Source organism: Tripterygium wilfordii, chromosome 12 (genome assembly GCF_013401445.1).
Source record: "Tripterygium wilfordii isolate XIE 37 chromosome 12, ASM1340144v1, whole genome shotgun sequence".
NCBI lineage: Eukaryota > Viridiplantae > Streptophyta > Magnoliopsida > Celastrales > Celastraceae > Tripterygium > Tripterygium wilfordii.
In genome coordinates, this window is record NC_052243.1 from 11,965,114 (window position 1) to 11,984,737 (window position 19,624).

The 19,624-nt window shown below is 35.2% G+C and overlaps 2 protein-coding genes across 2 annotated transcripts; both read left to right on the forward strand.

Moving 5' to 3' along the window:
* The first annotated feature begins 671 nt into the window (after nucleotides 1-671).
* On the forward strand, nucleotides 672-2,560 carry LOC120010288 (transcription factor bHLH93-like). Its single transcript, XM_038861046.1, has 4 exons — nucleotides 672-1,324; nucleotides 1,400-1,570; nucleotides 1,648-1,815; nucleotides 2,106-2,560. The coding sequence occupies exons 1-4, from the start codon at nucleotides 776-778 to the stop codon at nucleotides 2,190-2,192; spliced, it is 975 nt and encodes a 324-aa protein (XP_038716974.1). The 5' UTR covers nucleotides 672-775; the 3' UTR covers nucleotides 2,193-2,560.
* A 7,600-nt stretch (nucleotides 2,561-10,160) lies between these two features.
* LOC120011418 (auxin-responsive protein IAA9-like) lies at nucleotides 10,161-14,594 on the forward strand. Its single transcript, XM_038862525.1, has 7 exons — nucleotides 10,161-10,318; nucleotides 11,340-11,775; nucleotides 11,858-12,084; nucleotides 12,158-12,384; nucleotides 12,514-12,655; nucleotides 13,480-13,541; nucleotides 14,184-14,594. Exons 2-7 carry the CDS (start codon nucleotides 11,371-11,373, stop codon nucleotides 14,219-14,221), a joined length of 1,101 nt encoding a protein of 366 aa, XP_038718453.1. The 5' UTR covers nucleotides 10,161-10,318; nucleotides 11,340-11,370; the 3' UTR covers nucleotides 14,222-14,594.
* Nucleotides 14,595-19,624: the final 5,030 nt, after the last annotated feature.

Consider the following 19,624-nt stretch of genomic DNA (forward strand, 5'->3'; position numbering starts at 1 on the left):
TTCAGGCAAAATCATTACAAATCAAATCAAACAGAGAAACAATTGTTTGAGTAATTTTGAATAACTGAAAGGGGAAAAAAACAACAAGATTGAACAAATTTTTCCAAGGTCGGTAACAAGAAAAAGTAGTGTGGCCGCGTGTAGGGTTTTACTCAATTTATTATGTCGTTAGGTGAAAAAATTTATGTACACAGACTTAACGATTCGAGTTTAGATTCATATCGGATTTTCAAATGAGAAAATTATATAAGTCTTGTTCTCGATTAAAAAATAAAAACAATGAGAAGTGAAGAAAAACAAAAGAGGCCTGCCAACTCGCCTGAATTTCACAAACTCTAGAGAGTAGAGAGAGAGGCATGGGACCCAACCCAACAAAATTTTCAGTGAGAGAAGGAGAGACAAAAACCTTTTTTCTGTTCATGACCAAATAAAATATTTCTCTAGTGTTAAAGCATACAAAGAACCTGACAAGGATCTATGACCCTATTTGGGTTCCAGACAAATTGTGAGGGTCAAATTTTCTAGGGAAAAATACATATTCAAATATATTAACTAATTTGTTTGGTTGTACAGATTTCGGTGAAAAAGACTTGAAATAACACTACCATAGATTCCATTTTAATCTTTAGGCTCTAAAATTGCCAATAAACAAAGACCATCTATGTAATCATGTAATGTTCATTGTAGCTAGATTATATTATAAGTAGTGAAGTTTTAGAATCCAGACTTACTTAACTTTCTTGCACTAAAAACATTCCCGAGAAAGTGAGAGAAAATGGAGTTCAATGAGCATGGTTTCCTGGAGGAGCTACTGGCTCTAAGAAGGGAGAGCTGGGATACTAACATTCCAACACAAATGAATGAGCTCTTCTCTTCTGACTTCAATCTCAACAACTTTGAAGAAAACCCAGATGTGATTTTTGCTAATTCTTTCTGTGAAGGATTCTCAGCTCCAATAGACCATCATCAATACTCCAACTTCAACAATGAAGTTTATGAATTCTCTGCACCACAGTTCACTGAATCATCGTACAATACGGCGCCGTTTCCTGTTCAAGAAGAGTACAGTTTGTCAATGTTGGAGGATGAAGGTCTGTTTGGGGATGATATACAGAATATGCAGGAGGAGTTGTGTAAGTTGGAGCCAGTTCAGTCCCCTGAAGTACCAGAAAATTTCAAATTTAGTTCTTTTAGTGAAAGAAAAGTTAGAGGTAAGAAGCTGGAAGGGCAGCCATCAAAGAATTTAATGGCTGAGAGAAGGAGAAGAAAGAGATTGAACGATCGCCTTTCAATGCTAAGATCCATTGTTCCAAAGATTAGCAAGGTATATAAAGACAGAGTAAATCTGTTTTTTTTTTCTTTTTTTTTCTCTAAATTGCTAATCTTGCTGGTTCAATAGATGGACAGAACAGCAATACTTGCAGACACCATTGATTACACTAAGGAGCTTCTTGATAGGATCACCAAGTTGCAGCAGGAAATCGAATCGGGTGGTTCGGACCAGGGGAAGATGGTGGACATGTTTAAGGATATACATTCAAATGAAAATGTTGTAAGGAATTCTCCCAAGGTATGGACTATCCATGAACTGAACGCCATTGATTCTCTCTGTTATTCAATTTCTGATCAGTTGTGTTTTTCCTGCAGTTTAAAGTGGAAAGAAGAAACAGAGATACCCAGATTGAGATATGCTGTGCAGGGAAGCCAGGATTGCTTCTGTCCTCTGTGACTACACTAGAAGCATTAGGGCTTGAGATTGAACAGTGTGTCATAAGCTGTTTCAACGACTTTGCAATGCAAGCTTCCTGTGCAGAGGTACTAGTTTTCATAATTCTTTGGCTGCTGATAATATGTTGACCTGATGATCTATGATTTGTGTTAGAAAATCCACCCCAAACACTACAAAATAAATATTGTCATTGTCAGCTTCGGACATGAGTCTCTACGGTTTTGTTCTTCTAGGTCGTCGTCTATTATGATACTTAAGCCCAAAAAAGGGCTTACTTGTGTGAGAGGGGATGCAGATTTGCTTATAAACCATTTATGTCAGGCCTATGCGAGATTTTTGTTCTTGAAAACTTGTATTAACTTTTGTTGTGTGGCAGGATTTGGACCAGAAATCAGATTTGAGTCCTGATGACATAAAACAAGCATTGTTCAGAAATGCAGGATATGGAGGAAGATGTCTTTAGACATGAAAGTGACAGCAACAGAGGATCCCCAATGTCTTTAGTTGCATTAGTGTACGAAAAGAAAGAGTAATAAGAAGGGAAAATGACACAGCTTCGGCAGATCGCTTAGCCCCGTTCATCTCCGGCACGTAAGAGGGATTTATCCACTCATCTCAAACGCCCTACAAGATATTTTTATTTTTTGGGCTGGGTTTTTTTTTTCTTTCTAAATAATTGATATATGTGATGGGATTGGTCTTGTTGGAATGTTTTTTTGGGATTCACTGAGACATGCCTCATCAGCAGATGCAAAAAAAATTTGTTTTTGGTAATCCTGTCTTGAGTAGTTCTTTGATTACTTTAAGGATTTGAAACAACTTTTTCACCAACTGATTTTTGTTGAAATTCCAATTTCTTCTACCACATGATTAGGCAAAGAAAAAAAATCACAGATTAGAAAGAACAGTAAAAGAAAAAAAAATTGATCTGCATAATCAATGAAGTTCTTGAAACCAGATGAACACTTTTTTGGCGACTCACATCAACGATATTGTTCGTCTTAGGTTTGCCGATTCTCGTGGATATATGGGTTCACACGACTTTGTTATTCTTGGGTCATCACACTTTGATACTCAAGGCCAAGAAAAAAATCTCGTTTATGGAGAGCAGTACACACCTGCAAGTGAAGAGAAAGAGAGAAATGTCTGTAGTTGATTTCTATGAGCAAATTACTGATTCTTCACTTTCAAAACTTCTTTCAAACTTGTATTGGGGTCTGTTTTCAAGATCAATATTCCTTTTGCTTAAAGGGATGAGATGGAAGAAACCAATGATTAACATTTGGACTTGAGATAGCTAGTTACGTGCAATAATAAATAGGAAATGATGTATGTCCATAAGATTTTTCATACATAAGAGTCCATAATCATGTGACAATTACCTTGTTTTAACATAGTTTCTTATTACATTGTTTCTAATTAATAGAGTCTCTTATTATATTTTTATGTACGTAATTACATTGTTTTAAGTGTTGCAGATTTCTATACACTGTTTCAAAAACAATATAATTAAGAACGCCTAGGTTAAACCTATCAACAATAAGTCTTTTTAGAAAGAGTTTTACATGCTAAATCCGAATATGTCCTTCTTCTTTTTTGAAATCTAACATGTATTTTGAGGAACAAAACATTTTGAAGTTTCGTTTAAGAAACAAAAGGGTAAAAAGTTATGATGTCATATTGTTTAATAAGTATGCCACATAGATTATGAACCCTTATGGATGATTTCGTTATGGATACGTAACGCTGCCAATAATAAATAAACATGGATTCAAAGAATGAACGCAAATATGCATGATTTATGTGGTTCCATTTACTGTACTCACCCTTCCCTCTTTTAACATCAGCAAATAAGCCGTACCATTTTTTAAAGTAGCGCTTATAACTCACGCATGCAACAACACACGTTTGCAAATATGTTGTCCGTAGGATTCAAATTCCGCACCCCATAAGTATAAATACACGAATGGTTAACCAGTTGAGCACCGGCATGTATAAGCCACACCAGTTGCTAATACTTGCTATATAAAATAGATCTAGGATTCTTACTTCTGAGGCGATAGGATTGGGCTTTAAAAGGTAAAACCCAATAAAGGATGAAAGGCTCAAATGATATTAAGTTTATTAACCACCCAGGCCCAAGCTTTAGAAAACAAAGTCAAAAACAATCAATAAGAATGGCCCACTTTAGGATCACGAGAAAACAAAGGCACAGCACATTAATGTGGAGTTGTGGACGCCCTTGGTTTTACCAACTTGGGCCAAGGAAGCCCTGACTGGTCCAAACCAGGTCCGGTTACTCATCTAGATTGCTCCCGTACGTTTTTAGCTACAACCTTTCTAGTGTCCAGGGCTGTTCAAAAAACCATGTTAAATTGAACCGATCGCTTGATCAGTCATTGTTAAATATATGTTAGTGATAACCGATCAAAAAAGATCAATTTGTGGAATGGTCAGTTAAATTTATGTCAAATTTATGATAACGAACGGTCGGTTAAATTTATGTCAAAAAAACCAACCGAAATCGACTATGAACACCCCTAATACACAGAATAAATCAATTAGGCAACTCACAAAATCACGCATATTAGGCAAGCCCATAAAAAATTCAGGTATGAACTCGTACCTCTTGATGGAAGAGTATGATTATCATACGCCTTACCATCATGCCAATACGATTGATGGTGTTGAGCTTAAACTTGAAAACAGAAATAGTACAGTAGAGACAAACATGGGTCTACTGACGACTATATATTAGAGTATCATTTGAATGGAAGTGGTCCAATATACTAACGCGGCAGTAATTGCATTGCCATGCATATTTGGTTCCTAGCGAGTCACACGACGATTCAAACTTGCGAAAGAACAAGCCCTGCTGTGTTGTATTTTTCAACTTGAAAAATGAAAAAGAAAGCTTATTTGATCAGCATTTCAATTACTCCCCCACATTATTTCAAAGCCTCATATGACATGTCGAAAAGTTGTTTTTAAATTCCAAATAAATGTTTTGAAAAAGACCCTAAAAGTGGTCAAAGTTATAGTACAACTAATCCATGAAATATATATACAAGTATCCCAGAAATGTTGCTTTCAACACTTCTCTCTCACTCGTGTGCATGTTGGGGGTAAGTGTGTACTTCTTCTGGTTAAAGAGACCATGAACCGAATCCGACATGTCATTTCATATTAATTTAGATTGCAAATTACAATTGATGTAGTATTTGTCTACTCACTACGAGTAATATCTTTGTAGTCATACGATGGGTTTTGACGGCTCGAGTTTGGATTCATATCGGATGTCCAAAGAGCAATCTCGTATGATTTTGTTCTCAGTTATAAAAGAGTCTAATAATATAATGGATCAAATTTTTTTTTAATTTCGAATCATTAGGAAAACAAGGCAAAAGAGGTAAGAAATTGATTCCAAAAACTGCTCAGAAATATTTGTTCCCAATGATATTAATTTTCAAACTCCTAAACAAAAAAGTTCATGCAAATCCATAAAGTGGGGTTACGGGCTGGGCCCATTAGTTGAAAATAAGGCCCAATAGATGGTCCAGATGGCGTGTGAATGACGTAAGCAAATGGGAGTGAGATGATGAAGTAATCCATGGCGTTCTGTTACTGTGTATGTATTAATCTAAATCTAAATCTAAATCTTGTTAAAGAAAGAAAAAGAAATATCTCTGTGAAAAATCCTCGTTCACGAACCAAAATTAATTTTTTTTTTAAAAAGAAATTGTTTATATTTTACTCAACTTTACAAATCCAATTATATATATATATATTATATCAGTATTAAACAAAAATTGAATTTATCGAAATATAAATCAAAAACAAAATTATATATCCAATTATATATGTATATTTAAAATCGAATTTATCGAAATATAAATCAAAAAGAAAATTATATATTCGCTGTAGCGCACTACAGCAGTTCTCGGCAGGCCAACGCGAGTGCATCACACTTTCCTCCTTAAGAAGGAGCACCCTTTGTTTCTTGAAAAAGGGGAACTCATACTATTTAAAATTATTACACCACCATATGCTTCTTTTCCATTATTAGAGATCAAAATGCTTCAAAACCCTTGGCTTTTATAATTTTTTCCAAATCACTTTTAAACATTAAAAAGTAATAAGTTGTTGGGCAAGGCTATGTTCAAAGACAACCGTTGAAATTGATTATAATTGGTTCATATTAGAAAAACTCATAAACTCAAATCAAGCTCAAATGACATGTTAGACTCAACTCAATTTTATTTTCAATAATATTGATACGGTCGTGTAAATTCCATAACCAACTGTGTTATTTATAGTTTAATAACTTTTGTGTATTGATGAAGAATATTAATTATTAATATATGCTATGATTATACAAAGAAAACTTTATAAACTCGAATTGAGCTCAAATAACATATTATATTCAACTCAATTTTGTTGTCAATAATATTGGTATGGTCGTTTGAATTCTTGAACCAACCCAACTATATTATTTATAGTTTAATAACTTTTGTGTATTGATGAAGACAATTAATTATTAATAATTAATATATGTTATGATTATATAAAAAGAAATGGGCATCGAACTATCGAAGAATCAATATAATATATTTAAAGCTTTTTACTATTTTTTAATTGATTTTCTTTTTAAAAAAATAGTAAATTATGATTCACGACAGTACGGACAGTAACTTAAAATTATGAGAGGTCCGTGAATGGGACATGCTTTCGAGTGCGCGTGAGGCGAAGGCAATTGTAGTGACGGTAGTTACATGTCGCCTTCTGTACCCGGCAATCCAAAACTAAAAGCCGCTTTCTTTGTCTCCCCAACGCATCATTTCTCTTCTCCCTGTTTTTCTTTGTCCCCCTCCAATAATCCTCTACGCAACTCACACCCTACACATCCCCCCAATTTCCATTTCTACCCTCCAATCCCTCAAGTATTCACAATCACACCCAAACACATTTCATAAGAGAAAAATAATGCTTGTTGGATTTACAATTCTATCCTTCTAGTGGTCCTCTATCTCATGTGAGGAGGGCAGGGATATTTTTGGACATTAAATAAGTGAAATTGCATGTCCCATGAGGAAGCATCGGAGAAGGGAATCTAGTTATTTAAAATAGAATGTGTAATGGGTGGAGTGGTTGAAGTAGTTATATTTGGCTAAACAAGTTATGTTTTTCATTTGATTCTCATAATCACCTTTGATTCTCTCTTTCTTGGCTGTTGGCATAAATAAGCTGTTTTCGTATGGTGGTGAAGAAATATGCATTAAACCTTGTTTGGTCCCATTTGTTATTATAGGATTGCTACTTGCAAGTTGTTATGTCATTTCCAAATTGCCACTATGTAATGGGTTTTGGTAGATTTTCTTGTATGGATTCATGCAATGTATCCTAAATTTGTTGACACACGAATTACACGAGTCATGTAAAGTAACTAATAATTATTTTTTTTTATATCGTGGAAACTTTTTTGAGGAAGAGTAAACACCTGGATCAGGGCAATATTCTTTAAATTTCCCCTGCACGTAATTAAGATAAGTCGTCAGTATTTTTATCAAGTGTGTGGCCCCAAAGTGTTGGCTACAAAGTGCAAACCTATGACCCATGTGTTTACATGTAATTGCATAAACCAACTCCATCAACCCTTAGAGTTGAGTAATGAATATACTTGATTGAAGAGAGCGCGAATCTGAAAGGATCCAGAGTAGGTCCAGTGTTGAAAAATATTGGACCCAACCAGTACACCAAAAAACTTTTAAAAATTATGAAAAAAAATCATAAATGTGTAGTATTTAGCAATATTTGTTTGTTCAAAAAAAAATCAAATTCAATATGAAAAAATGCATGACAAATATTCTAAACCGTCATATATAAAGTCAAAATATTAGATTTTTTATCATGATATAAATTTGATTTTTGTTTTAAAATAAAAAATATATTTTCAGATTCGTCATGCTAAATATTACACATTTATAACTTTTCTAAATTTTTAAAAACAATTTGGTGCACCAAAATACTGCACTAGTTGAGTCCAGTGTCGTCATTTTTCAACACTGCACCTATCCCAATCCATCTGATAGCAAGCAGATGACCACATTGCGAGTCTCGTTGGACTTTGGGTTCGTTTGATAGACAATTTTGACATTAGAATATATTGTACACAATATATATCTCGGACAATAGTTGGAAAAATACGTGTTATTGATGCCTCAAGGGTATTGATGTTGGACACGTCTCCTAATTTTGATGATGACAAGTGAAAAGAGATGATTGCCACCAAGAGGGAATCGCGGATGGACTTCAAAAGTTGGCACACTCTTATGTATGGGTGACACTCCATGTGTTATGAATCCTTAAGTACGTACAAAAATATAAGGTAGTGCATGTAGAAAAAATAAAAAATGTGGGATTAGCATATGACATGATGGCATGGCCCCATTGGCTGTTCAATCTTAATTATTTGAGATGCTGAGGATTATTATCCTCCATTAGAGTATGGATATGCTTTTATGGATAAGTTTTAGTAATTTGGATAACTATGGAATAAATTCTTTTTTAAAAAAACCATATATTAGTGTACATGTGTTCATGGTACATGCACATACCGACAATTTTGAGTTCAATTTTTCGAGAGTTTGTATGTTTTAGAAGATTTTTCAAACCAATTTAAATTCATTACAACAATATTTTTTGTGTGATGAAACAAAAAATCTATAAATAGTATATGTTAAGACATTTATCCCACATCGATTAGGTAAGTTGATGAGTGTTAAGACTTATATTCCGTTTCAATTAAATATTAAATGTAAGCCACCAATATGATATATAAATAAACATTAAATCTCTCTCAACCAAGAACATCATTTTAAGAACAAAATCGTCGGACTTTAGGTTCAAAGTGTATAATACACGTATCTGAGTTATTTGTGTTGAATTTATATTGTGCTCTTACGAGTATCCTATTTAATATACAACACCTTTTTGAATTAAAGTTATTTAGTTAGATTTATACATTGCTCTCACGAATATCTAATGACATGAACAGACAATAACATGAATACACAAACGTTAAAACTTAATTGGCAAATGAAAGAGGCCAAAACCTACTATTTTAAATCACGATAAGGTATATAAGTAGATGCGCATTTAAAAAGGAACAGGTGGGTCGTCTTGATTAAACCACTCGCTCCACTCCACTACCGTACCTGTCTGTCATGGGAAGGCGCTATAATAATAATGATAGAGAGCACTAAATGAGCGTTGCCTGTAAATCAGTAAATGGACTCTCTCTTATATTTCTCTCAACTTTTATTGATTTAACGTGTTTTTCATTAAATATTTATTTCTCCCTCTGTTACAATTCCGAAGTGATAGAGATCTCAGTCATCCTAATAACTGATATATCACTCTTTGATTCAATCACGAGGTTATGTAGACTCCCACACTTACATCAATAGGACAAGATGAATTACTGGGATGACTAAGACGCCCATTTAATGAGATCCCTAACATTTTTTATCCTAACTTATCTGTCATCATTTGAAAATCTAATTTATTTAAACAATATAATTTAATGTAATTTACTTACACAAAATAACTATGTTATTCTAAATTTACCCTTATTTATGATGACATTTTTTTTTGTAACAAGACTAATTTTGAAATGCAATAATAAAATTTTTAATTAATAAAAAAATGACAATAATTTTGGAACAACCCAAAATAAAAAGATGGACAATCCAAATGTACAGAGAGGATATTAAAAAGGAAAATAAATTAGTTAAAAACTATATAATTTGGAAATTCGAGGGACAAGCGTGGGCGTATAATAAGAGCACTTGCAATTGTGTTAATCTAATGGGTATGAGTGAGATTTTAACGGGGCATGAATACAAAAGTGTGTACAATGGAACAATTTTGTTGTCCCACTTTTATTGGAAACAACATGAGGGAAGGGAAGATTGATGTGCTTTTTGTTGGCTCCAACACATGAGACCTACTTGTACCACACTCACAATTATATCAAAAATTAATAGTGAGTCTCATTTCTATTATATCAAAAATTAAATTAATAAATTTACACTATTGTACTAAAATATTTTGTTGACTTAGCCACATCATCAAAACACACCTCTTGATACATTTTGTGTTAACAAAGAAAATTAAAAGACGAAGGTCAAATCAGTCCAGTCGTGAAGATAAGCACAGTACCAAATATACCCCTGAAGAATACGAACGGCTTAGATTTAACTATCCAAAATCGTAGCCATCGATATCCGTTCCCTCGAATCGTTCGGCGGATTATTATCAAAAGCAGCACAAAATATTATTAATTTCAGGCGAGAAAAGGAAGTGTCTTTTTTTAAAAAAAAAAATTTAAAAAGTTTTTTATTTTAATGCATAGAGTTTCACATCGGACGGCAATGAGCTTTTCTTACTTTGTGACAGATGGAGGGTTCTTAAGCTGTTACTGCTCTCTTTGTGCTTCCCCTGTGAACTCTTTCTTCTATTCCGCGCAGAAAACCAAAAGCTCTCTCCACTGATCTTCTTCTTTAGGTGCTGATCGGCAATCAAAACCAGGTAAATGGTTTGAATCATTCAGTTTCTCCTTTCTATGGAATTTTTAGCCGAGTTGTTGCCGTTTTGAGGGAATGATTCTGCGGTTGTTTTTCGTGGCTGCCTTGTTTTCCTCTTCTTTGTACGTCTTGTCTTTAGTTTCTGTTTTTCTGTTGAGAAATCAGTGGAGAATGAAGGAAGTAGAGTCTGAAATGTTAAGTGTTCTTGAGTTTGTTTCTCGTTTCCGTACAATGTATAATCGGTTTGAGCAAGGGACATGCAGTAGTTTGAGATTCATTGGAGGCCGTAGATGTGGCATATCTGAGTTTCAAAGTTTTCTCACGCTTTCTCGGCTGCGTTCAGTTTGCTCTTTTTCTTTGCTGTTTCTTTTGTGTTGTGTGAAATTTTATTCTCTTCCTTCTTCTGCAGCTTATTATTGTGGTGCTTAGATTCTTGATAAGCTCAAATGATTTCGATCTGTAAGATTTTATGGGCTAATGCTCAACTTTGTGCAATTATGTTTTAGAGGGGGTTGACTTCTATAACTATGAGATTCATCTAGTAGATTCTGTTCAGTTTTGATTTTTAGACGGAAACTGATTTCGTTTGTGTAGTTCTTACTTCTTAGGCTAGAATTATTGTTAGGTGAAGCTATGATCACTTAGGCTTTTAAACTTCACCCTATTTTATTTTAGATTTTGTTTAGGTTCTCTTAATCCTTGAGGGATCTGCAAGATTATGAGTGATTAGTTAACAAAAACTACCTCGCTGCTCTTAGCAATGTTCTTTGTCACACTTCAGAGAGTAATTTGTCATGCAACCGATGTTTAATTAAACTGGTAGAATTTTACATCTAATCATTCATTTCCTTATTTGAATTGCTTTGTTGAATAGGGTGGCCAATTATGGCTCTCTTCGCATTTACTTATTTTTCCTCCATTCTGTGTATTCTGTTTACCTACTAGTAATTTGCTTTATTTGAATTCAATGCCTCTTATGGCTTCCTAAAGAACAATAAATAATTAAATGTACTGTGATTAAGCAGGTCTGCGAGAGACTGTGAGTTTTTAATTCTGATGTCTCCACCACTTGGTGTTGGGGAGGAGGGTCAGAGCAATGTAACCTTACTGGCCTCTTCGAATTCTGGGGGAAGTGTATGCCAGAATGGCTTAGAACTAAAAGAGCATAACTACATGGGATTATCTGATTCTTCTTCTAGAGATAGCTCTGTGGTCTCTGTTGCATCTGACGAAACTAAAACTAGCTTGAATCTAAAGGCCACAGAGTTAAGGCTGGGGCTTCCTGGATCCCAGTCCCCTGAGAGAGAACCACAGATCTCCTTGTCAAGTTCTGCACGACTCGATGAGAAGACTCTTTTCCCTTTGCATCCCTTAAATGATGGTCTCTGCTCTTCACTTCAGAAAAATGTTGTGTCTGGCAACAAAAGGGGGTTCTCAGATGCCATGAATGGACACTCAGAGGTGCAAACCTTGCTCTTATTCATGTGAATCAGAAGTTTGTTGTTTGATTCATCTAACTTGGCAAAAACAATCTGTGGTGCAGATCAAATTTCTTACAAATTCAGATGCAAACATGGTGCTGTCACCTAGGCATTCTGCAAACTTGGGTCTTAAATCAGGTTCTACCATCGAGAACCTTAGTGGCCAACCGACTAAAGTGAAAGACATTGCAGCTCATAAGGTGATACAAGAAAGGTCTCATGCTGTTAATGAGACCCGTCCGGGTCCTAATAGCTCTCCAAACAACAACAGCAGTGCACCTGCACCCAAGTGAGTGTGAAAAAGTTTCTGACGAGTCCAGCAATTTTTATGAGCGTAGGGTCTAATTTTCTTTGTTGGGCAGGGCGCAGGTTGTGGGTTGGCCTCCCATAAGATCATTTAGAAAGAACTCATTGGCAACAACTTCAAAGAACAATGATGAAGTAGATGGAAAAGCTGGGCCTGGTGCTCTATTTGTCAAGGTTAGCATGGATGGTGCTCCTTATTTGAGGAAAGTTGACTTGAGAAATTACTCTGCATACAAGGAACTGTCTTCCTCCCTTGAGAAGATGTTTAGCTGTTTTACAATAGGTGAGCTTCCCAACTTTATCTCGTATAAAAAATTGGGTCAGTGGAGTTTATAATATGATTTGTGGGGTGAACCGTGAATGTGTATTTCTTTCCAAAGATTTTCCAGCTGCTGTTTTATGATGATGTCAGGTCAATACGGATCTCATGGAGTTCTGGGCAGGGAGATGCTAAGTGAGAGCAAGCTGAAGGATCTCTTACATGGTTCTGAATATGTTCTTACTTATGAGGACAAAGACGGTGATTGGATGCTTGTTGGTGATGTGCCTTGGGAGTAAGTTTAACTGTCGTTACTTTTTCTTTTTCCTTTTGGTTGTTTTGTGTTGGCTACATAATCAATATGTTGATGTTAGATACTTTGCATCAATATCGTTTGATAACTATTTATCACTCCCTTGGCCTTTCCATCTACATGTTGTTGGGTTACTGGGAACTTACTATCATTTTAAGATTGAGGAGTTTTAACTTTTAATTGATGTTTGATGTGAGCAAACTCAAAAAGTATTATCTTGTTTGATTTTGGTACTACTTAGCATGAATATGTTGGAATATGAACCTAGGAAACCCTAAAAATGAATATGAATAATGAATCTTTTCATTTTTTTTGTGGACCTTCAATGGTGATATTTATTGTCTATAACGTATGCAAATGTGGAAACATATGTCATATCATTATTTAGCATTTTAAAAGAGAGAGAGATGCTGGTTTTCTACCAATTTAATCTGAACAGCTCAATGCTAGATCATAACTTCTTCCGAATCCTTTCCTTTGAGCGCAAGCATTTTTATTGTTACAAAGCCCTTTAAAGGATTCATGAATTCTCATGGATGTGAACAATAAATTGGAAAATATCAAACATGATATGGTCCATCAACAATAAATTTTTTTGCCTGAATAGAATAAGATGAAAGAAAAAAATCCTATAAAAATAGCCCCTTGAATCATGTTAATGAATTATTGATTAATAACATCAACTAATTTACAATATTCTGAAGCATCTTGCCAGTTCAGAGGGTCTCAAACTTGTGAAATAATCGTTGTTCTTAATTGTTATAATTGTACCGTTTGAGTTTACCCCAATCCTTTTTTCTTGTCAGGATGTTTACTGATACATGCAAGAGGCTGAGGATCATGAAGAGCTCTGATGCGATTGGCCTAGGTACGTATATGATGAGAAGTTTACCACCTTGAAATGTAATTTGTTGGCTGTTTTAGTGTAAAGCATTGCATTCAGGTATTGTGAATTAACAGATGTCCATACATTGATGATGCCTTACAAACTTGGCTGTAGTATGTTAATGTGCAGCTTTAGAAGTTGAGAGCAATTTTTATATTGTCTTTATATAACATCCTTTTTTTCTCTTGATGAAATGGAGTCATTTTTACAGCCCCTTGAGAGATGGTTCAAGGCCAAAATGAAGATTGAAATAGTCCTACAGAGAATGTTGAGAATGTTGAATCATTTAGAGAGAGATTATATTCTCAATTTCCCACCACTAAAGTTGCATACTAAATTGTGAGGGTAAAGTCAAAAGATAGTTGTTCACTTGTTTGACGAATGTAATCGTCCTATAGAGGTTTTTTTTATTATTTAAATGAGAGACATGCTTTATGGGCCAACATTTGTTCAAAAGCGCTCATTTATTATGATGCCTTGAGGATATGACTAGGTTTGAAAACAGGGACCGAATGCGCTGATGAGACTAGACTGCTTGTTTTTTAGTGAACTATATGCATAAGCAGTTTTTTCCTTAAATTTTCTATTTACTGGAGCTCATTTGTTGGATAATTTTATCTGCAGCCCCCAGGACCATGGAGAAATGCAGGAACAGGAACTAGTAAGCACTTAATATGGTGATGGCTATCCTTCCAGTGCCTTTGGGTTTCAAATTCAGAGGTGGAGACGACTAGATTCAATTTAGAGGGTGAGGAATGATAGGTTACTGGATTGGGTAGGAAATCATGGATATCTACTATAAATTATGTTGTCAATGTTTATGATTTCGTTGTGATGAATCAATGTACTCTTAGCTCCGTTTCCTGGACATTAGATTTATGAAACCCACAAGGCCGATGTATTTGGAGTCGAAAGTTTGATCTATTTTAAGTGTGGATCTGTTGGAGTCACAACTGTCGAGTCCAATGTATTGTAAAAATTGTTTGTTAACTACTCCTGTTTCTATTCTGAAAGCCTTTTGTCCATGTTTCTTTCCTTCTGACTCTAGCAACTTGGAAAGATCTTCGAATGTGCCGGCAAGTTAAGTTCATTTGCCGACTGATATAACGGTGTTATAGGCAAACGGCACGGTATTGCTTTTTCATAGCTGCATCATTTGAACATTATCTGGTGCCCTAACTTGTACCATGTTTTGAATTTTCTCATGCTCTACAAAGCCTTGTTTGTTTCTCTTTGAAGTATTCTTAATCTTTCTGAGCAGCGTCAGCATTGTCAAGTGTCAACAGCAGAAAAAAGAAGATTTGGGAATGGCTGGTACATTTCTCTATTCATCAAGTGGGCAAAGAAAAACCAGAAAATAATTGGAATCCAAGGTATCATTTGTTGGATTTCAAGAGTTTTGTTTAAACTATTTGAGATGTGGGCAGAGCTTTAGATATGGCTGTCGGAGGGTACTCATTATCAAGATCTTAGCATGTGATGACTGATGAGTACCATTGTTGATGTCCTAGACTTGAATACTTTATGTTGACAGTGAGGGCAGAATCATGGAAAGACTATGAGTTGTTAGGGGCATGAATGAGTTGCGAGACATTGATCTGATAGAAGTTATGGGAGGGTACTGTTACTGTACCTTTAGGATTCGGTGCCATTATTTGTAAGGCAGTGTCCTTAATTGATTGCATTCCAGTGTAAGGTCTTTGTTGCAGGTTGTTGAAAAACATGTCAAAATGAAAACCCAGATAAGGACGAGTCCCTTTGAATTATTTGATATATTCATGTCAAAATGGGGGGTGGACTGTGGAGGCAATGAAAGATTGATAAGATTGCCTCACTGTCTTTGAGGGTATGAATTAAAATGGTGCTGCTTTGTCTGCATCTTATATCTAATAATGTCCATGTAAGGTCACATGGGGTTAACGAAAAAGACACATCAAAGGCCGATCTATTGGTGTAAGTCATCGATGTCATTTATATTTAAAGATCTAATCTCTTTAAATTAAGATGATTCTTTTAAGGACAAAACCATGAACGTCTTAGGCCGAGAGCAGAGAATACCTCTTTCAATTGTATGACATGGATCTAAGAAGTGCTCGTATTTCTAACACAGTAGTATCGGAGCAACGACTTAATCCTAAAAGACCTCTACCTCTCTGTCCACTTATATAACCATTTTTTAACATGAAATTTGGGATTGGTCCTTTGTCTCTTCGAATGAGTGATACTTGTCAAGAGAATTATTTTGAGTCTAATCAGATTCAATAATTTTGTTGACTCTGTTAGAATGATCTAGTAGGCAATAGCTAACTAGGTTTAATTGCAGCTAATAAACCAAATATCTAATACAGTGTGTTCTCTGTTCATGAACATTAGAGAGCAAGATTGCTTTCTATCTCAAGCCAAACTAAAAGAGTCAAGATAAAGTGGTTCTGTTTTATGAAACTCCTTTAAGTTTGATACGGTGTGGCTGTATGGGACTGGAGTTCAATACAATGGAAGTTGTGAAGTATGTACGGCGGATTTAATATGGGTATGGCCCACTAATCCGGAGGCCCATGAAAGGGGAAAAAGGACAATATTTTGAAGAAAAAAACGGTGATTGAGAGTGACACCATATAAATTTATATTTTTGATATCTGATATGGGTTTAAAGGACTGTGTAAGCAAAAGTTTTTTATCTGACGATAAAATAAGTTGGGTCAAAACCTAGCGTGTGATTACAAGGATAGAAGACAATATTCGATATTGGTTTATACGGGTGATTGTGTTATCATTTCACGAGATTCAAGCTTGCCCATATCAACGAGGACATTTATTTTACTATCTACATAGATCAAGACCCCATAACCTGAAAACCCAATCTAATGCCCATTCCTTCAATTCCACAACGGAAAAAAATCAATGGTCAAATGCAATCCTTCTGCAACTGTGCATGGCAGCGAGATTTACAAACAGAGGGATGGCATAGTTTAACACATGACCCATTTAGGGCATGTTCAACAATACCATGGCAGTTAAAAACAAATGAATAATAAGCCTTTTCAAGAACTAAAGAACAAGTGAATCTTGATCTTAAGGGTAAAGGGTTTCTACACTCTCTTTGTAATATTCCTCCTTTCCATGCGGACCATGCTTTTGGTCCAAAGATGAGATAGTACTTAATGATAGTTGGTTATATTCACCAATTTTTTCAATAATCGCTTGTTCCTCGGCCGGATTAACCGCATTTTATATGTTTCGTATCTATTTACTTGCTTTTGAGGGTCGAATATTCATTTTTGGGTAATCAAATATGTTTTTTTGATAATCGAGGAAAGCACGACATGGCTTTCGAATAGTTGAGTGAGCGTAAATCTTGGGCCAATAAAACAGTCAATACCACGCTTACGACAAATAAGACTTGGCATAAGCAAATGTGGGTAGAGGCCCAAAAGTGTGACAAGCCCACGGAACGAGGATTCTACAAAGAAATATCTCAGATGGTTGATTCGAACTCCCGACTCGAGCCCAGTAGGCTCCACATCTGAAGAGATAACCAACTACATAGGCTATCACCAAATGGTTGCTACTTGGTAGTTAAACATATTAACCCGTATTTCATTTACTTATAATTAAACATGATTAATTCCTTTTGCTTTGACAATGATTAGAGCACTAATAATACTTCTTTTTTAATACATCCATTATTGTAAAGTTAATATTCCCCTCGGAATTCCTAGTGCATGTACCCATAATTAATCCAAAAGACAAGTTTTTAAGTTGAAAAAAAAAAAAGGGAATGAAGATAAGATTGTTGCCTGCATGAATGTCAAAAGTGTTGAAATATGTAGTTAGGCAATAGGCAGAGATGTGGTAACTAATTTTAATCAATTATGTTAATTAAGTCTTCTTTTCCTCACAAAGTCAAAAGGTTTTGCATGGAGTTGGAGTGGTTGGCAGTCATCAAACTGAGATTTGTTTGGAGAAAATCAACGATTATAATCTGCCAATCTTTTTGAAAATCCCCACCAATGCTCACTTTAATAATTGTTATTTTGACTAATAATAAGTGATTATTGTCAACATTCAACACAATAATTAGTCAGCCTATCATTATTATTTCATCAACACAATCATTTTTTTCCACATGAAAATCCTCAATGGAGTTCATATGCTTTCTCTTTCCCAAGTTGGTGCATGTAGAGTAGCTAAAAACATAACACAACAATTAATAAAGTGAAACATCACCTTCAAAGTTGAAACATCAAATATTCTACTAAACCAAAATTCTGGTTACTAAAGTGAAATAAAATGAAAGATGTGGAATTAGGTACCAACCTATAGTAATTAAGCGACGGTCTAGTTGATTATCTATAGACTCAGGACATAAAGAATCTTACCTAAGATCAGGAGTTCGATTATAAGCTCGCGTAGTTATTTCTAATGGGTTTGCGCAAGGTCTCCGCCAAACTAATCTGTTAAGTAGGTTTGCGCATGGCGTGTCTAACCCGGTCCGATTTTGTACTTAATAGATAGGCTATTCATAAGACACATGCTTAGAGCATCCACAGTGGTGCTTGTAATATCAAGCACTCCAAAATCATTCTCTCTCTTCAATTTTATCCTGCGTGGCACAATTGGACGAGTGAATCCCATAATATACATTATTCCTCAACACTTTATACATTCCAACACTCTATACTCACTTTCTCTATTTTCTCTCTCTTCATTTTCGTCACCTCTCTCTTCCTTTTTATCATCTCTCTCTTCACTGTTCATCAACTATATACATACTCCAACTCTCAAGTATCATTTTTCCACAACTAAATTTTCAAGTGTCATTTTTTACCCATTGTGTGCATATAGCGCTATACTTATCAAAAAAATAGCATTTCAAGTACTTTAAATACACTCCATGATACCCATTGTGAACATCTAGTACTTAACTTATCAAGAAAACATCATCTCAAGTAGTTTAAAATTATCCCATTGTGGATGCTCTTAGTTGTTATCGGTTATCAAAAAATTTTAAAAAAACAAAAAACACTGCATTGGGAAATTAACTGCTGCCCCAGTGTGAAATGTTTATTAGACCATTTGATGCATAATACCGTGTGAGACCCACCTTGTTTTGAATTTGAAGCTAGACTTTAACGGTAATGATATTTTCATTGGCTGGGTTTGGGCTGGAGATAGCTAGTGGCCATTGTGAGGCCTTGAGGGTATCTCTCTCTCATCAGAAATCACAACAGACTCTGTCGTTAATTAATTGGCCAATCATTGTACAAGAACGGGGTAGGGTTTAGGGTCCCCACCTCTTGGAGAATCTCAATGGGCCAACCCAGACCCGAATGATTAGGATCACAATCAAACAAGTAGTAATGCTAATGCCGGTTCTATATAACTGGGCCTACCCAGATCCAAAATGGAGCTCACTTTGTTCAATGATCCGCCCCGTTTTCTAAATCACAATTATCACCAAAATTAAGGTTGCAATTTGGTATTGCGGATTCCAACCCACTTTTTTGAATTTTTCTTCGACCAAATTGATGTTCAACGTTGATTTTTTTTAGATAACCGAAAACGATATCATCAAAGTTTGTCTTTCGAACATTCAATATGAAAATTTCTCATCTGATGACAGTGTAAGTTGAGATATTACTCTCAGTGACCACAAAGATATTGCTCTCAATGAAAATCGAACTCGTGTCTTTTGGAATTCATATGATTTGGTCGTAGAGAGATTCACCATTCAACTATTAATCTAATAGGGCAAGACACACCAGGTCCATTTTGGTATGGTACGTCCAGATAAGTACAATGTATGAAGTCGGCCTGAACCGCAATAATAACTAATAAAATGTTATAAAACTGTAATGTCCATGCTATTGCTGGCTGGTGATGGTATGATATAAAATTGAATGACATATATATACATACATACATGTATGTATGTATATGGTGGTTATGGGATTGTAGCAGTTATAGGTTAGTGATGTGCCCATGTATGGCAACATCTCAACAACCAGCAGGAAGGCAGGCTTTCATTTCGATCTCATTAATGGACTAATTTTATAATTCGTAAA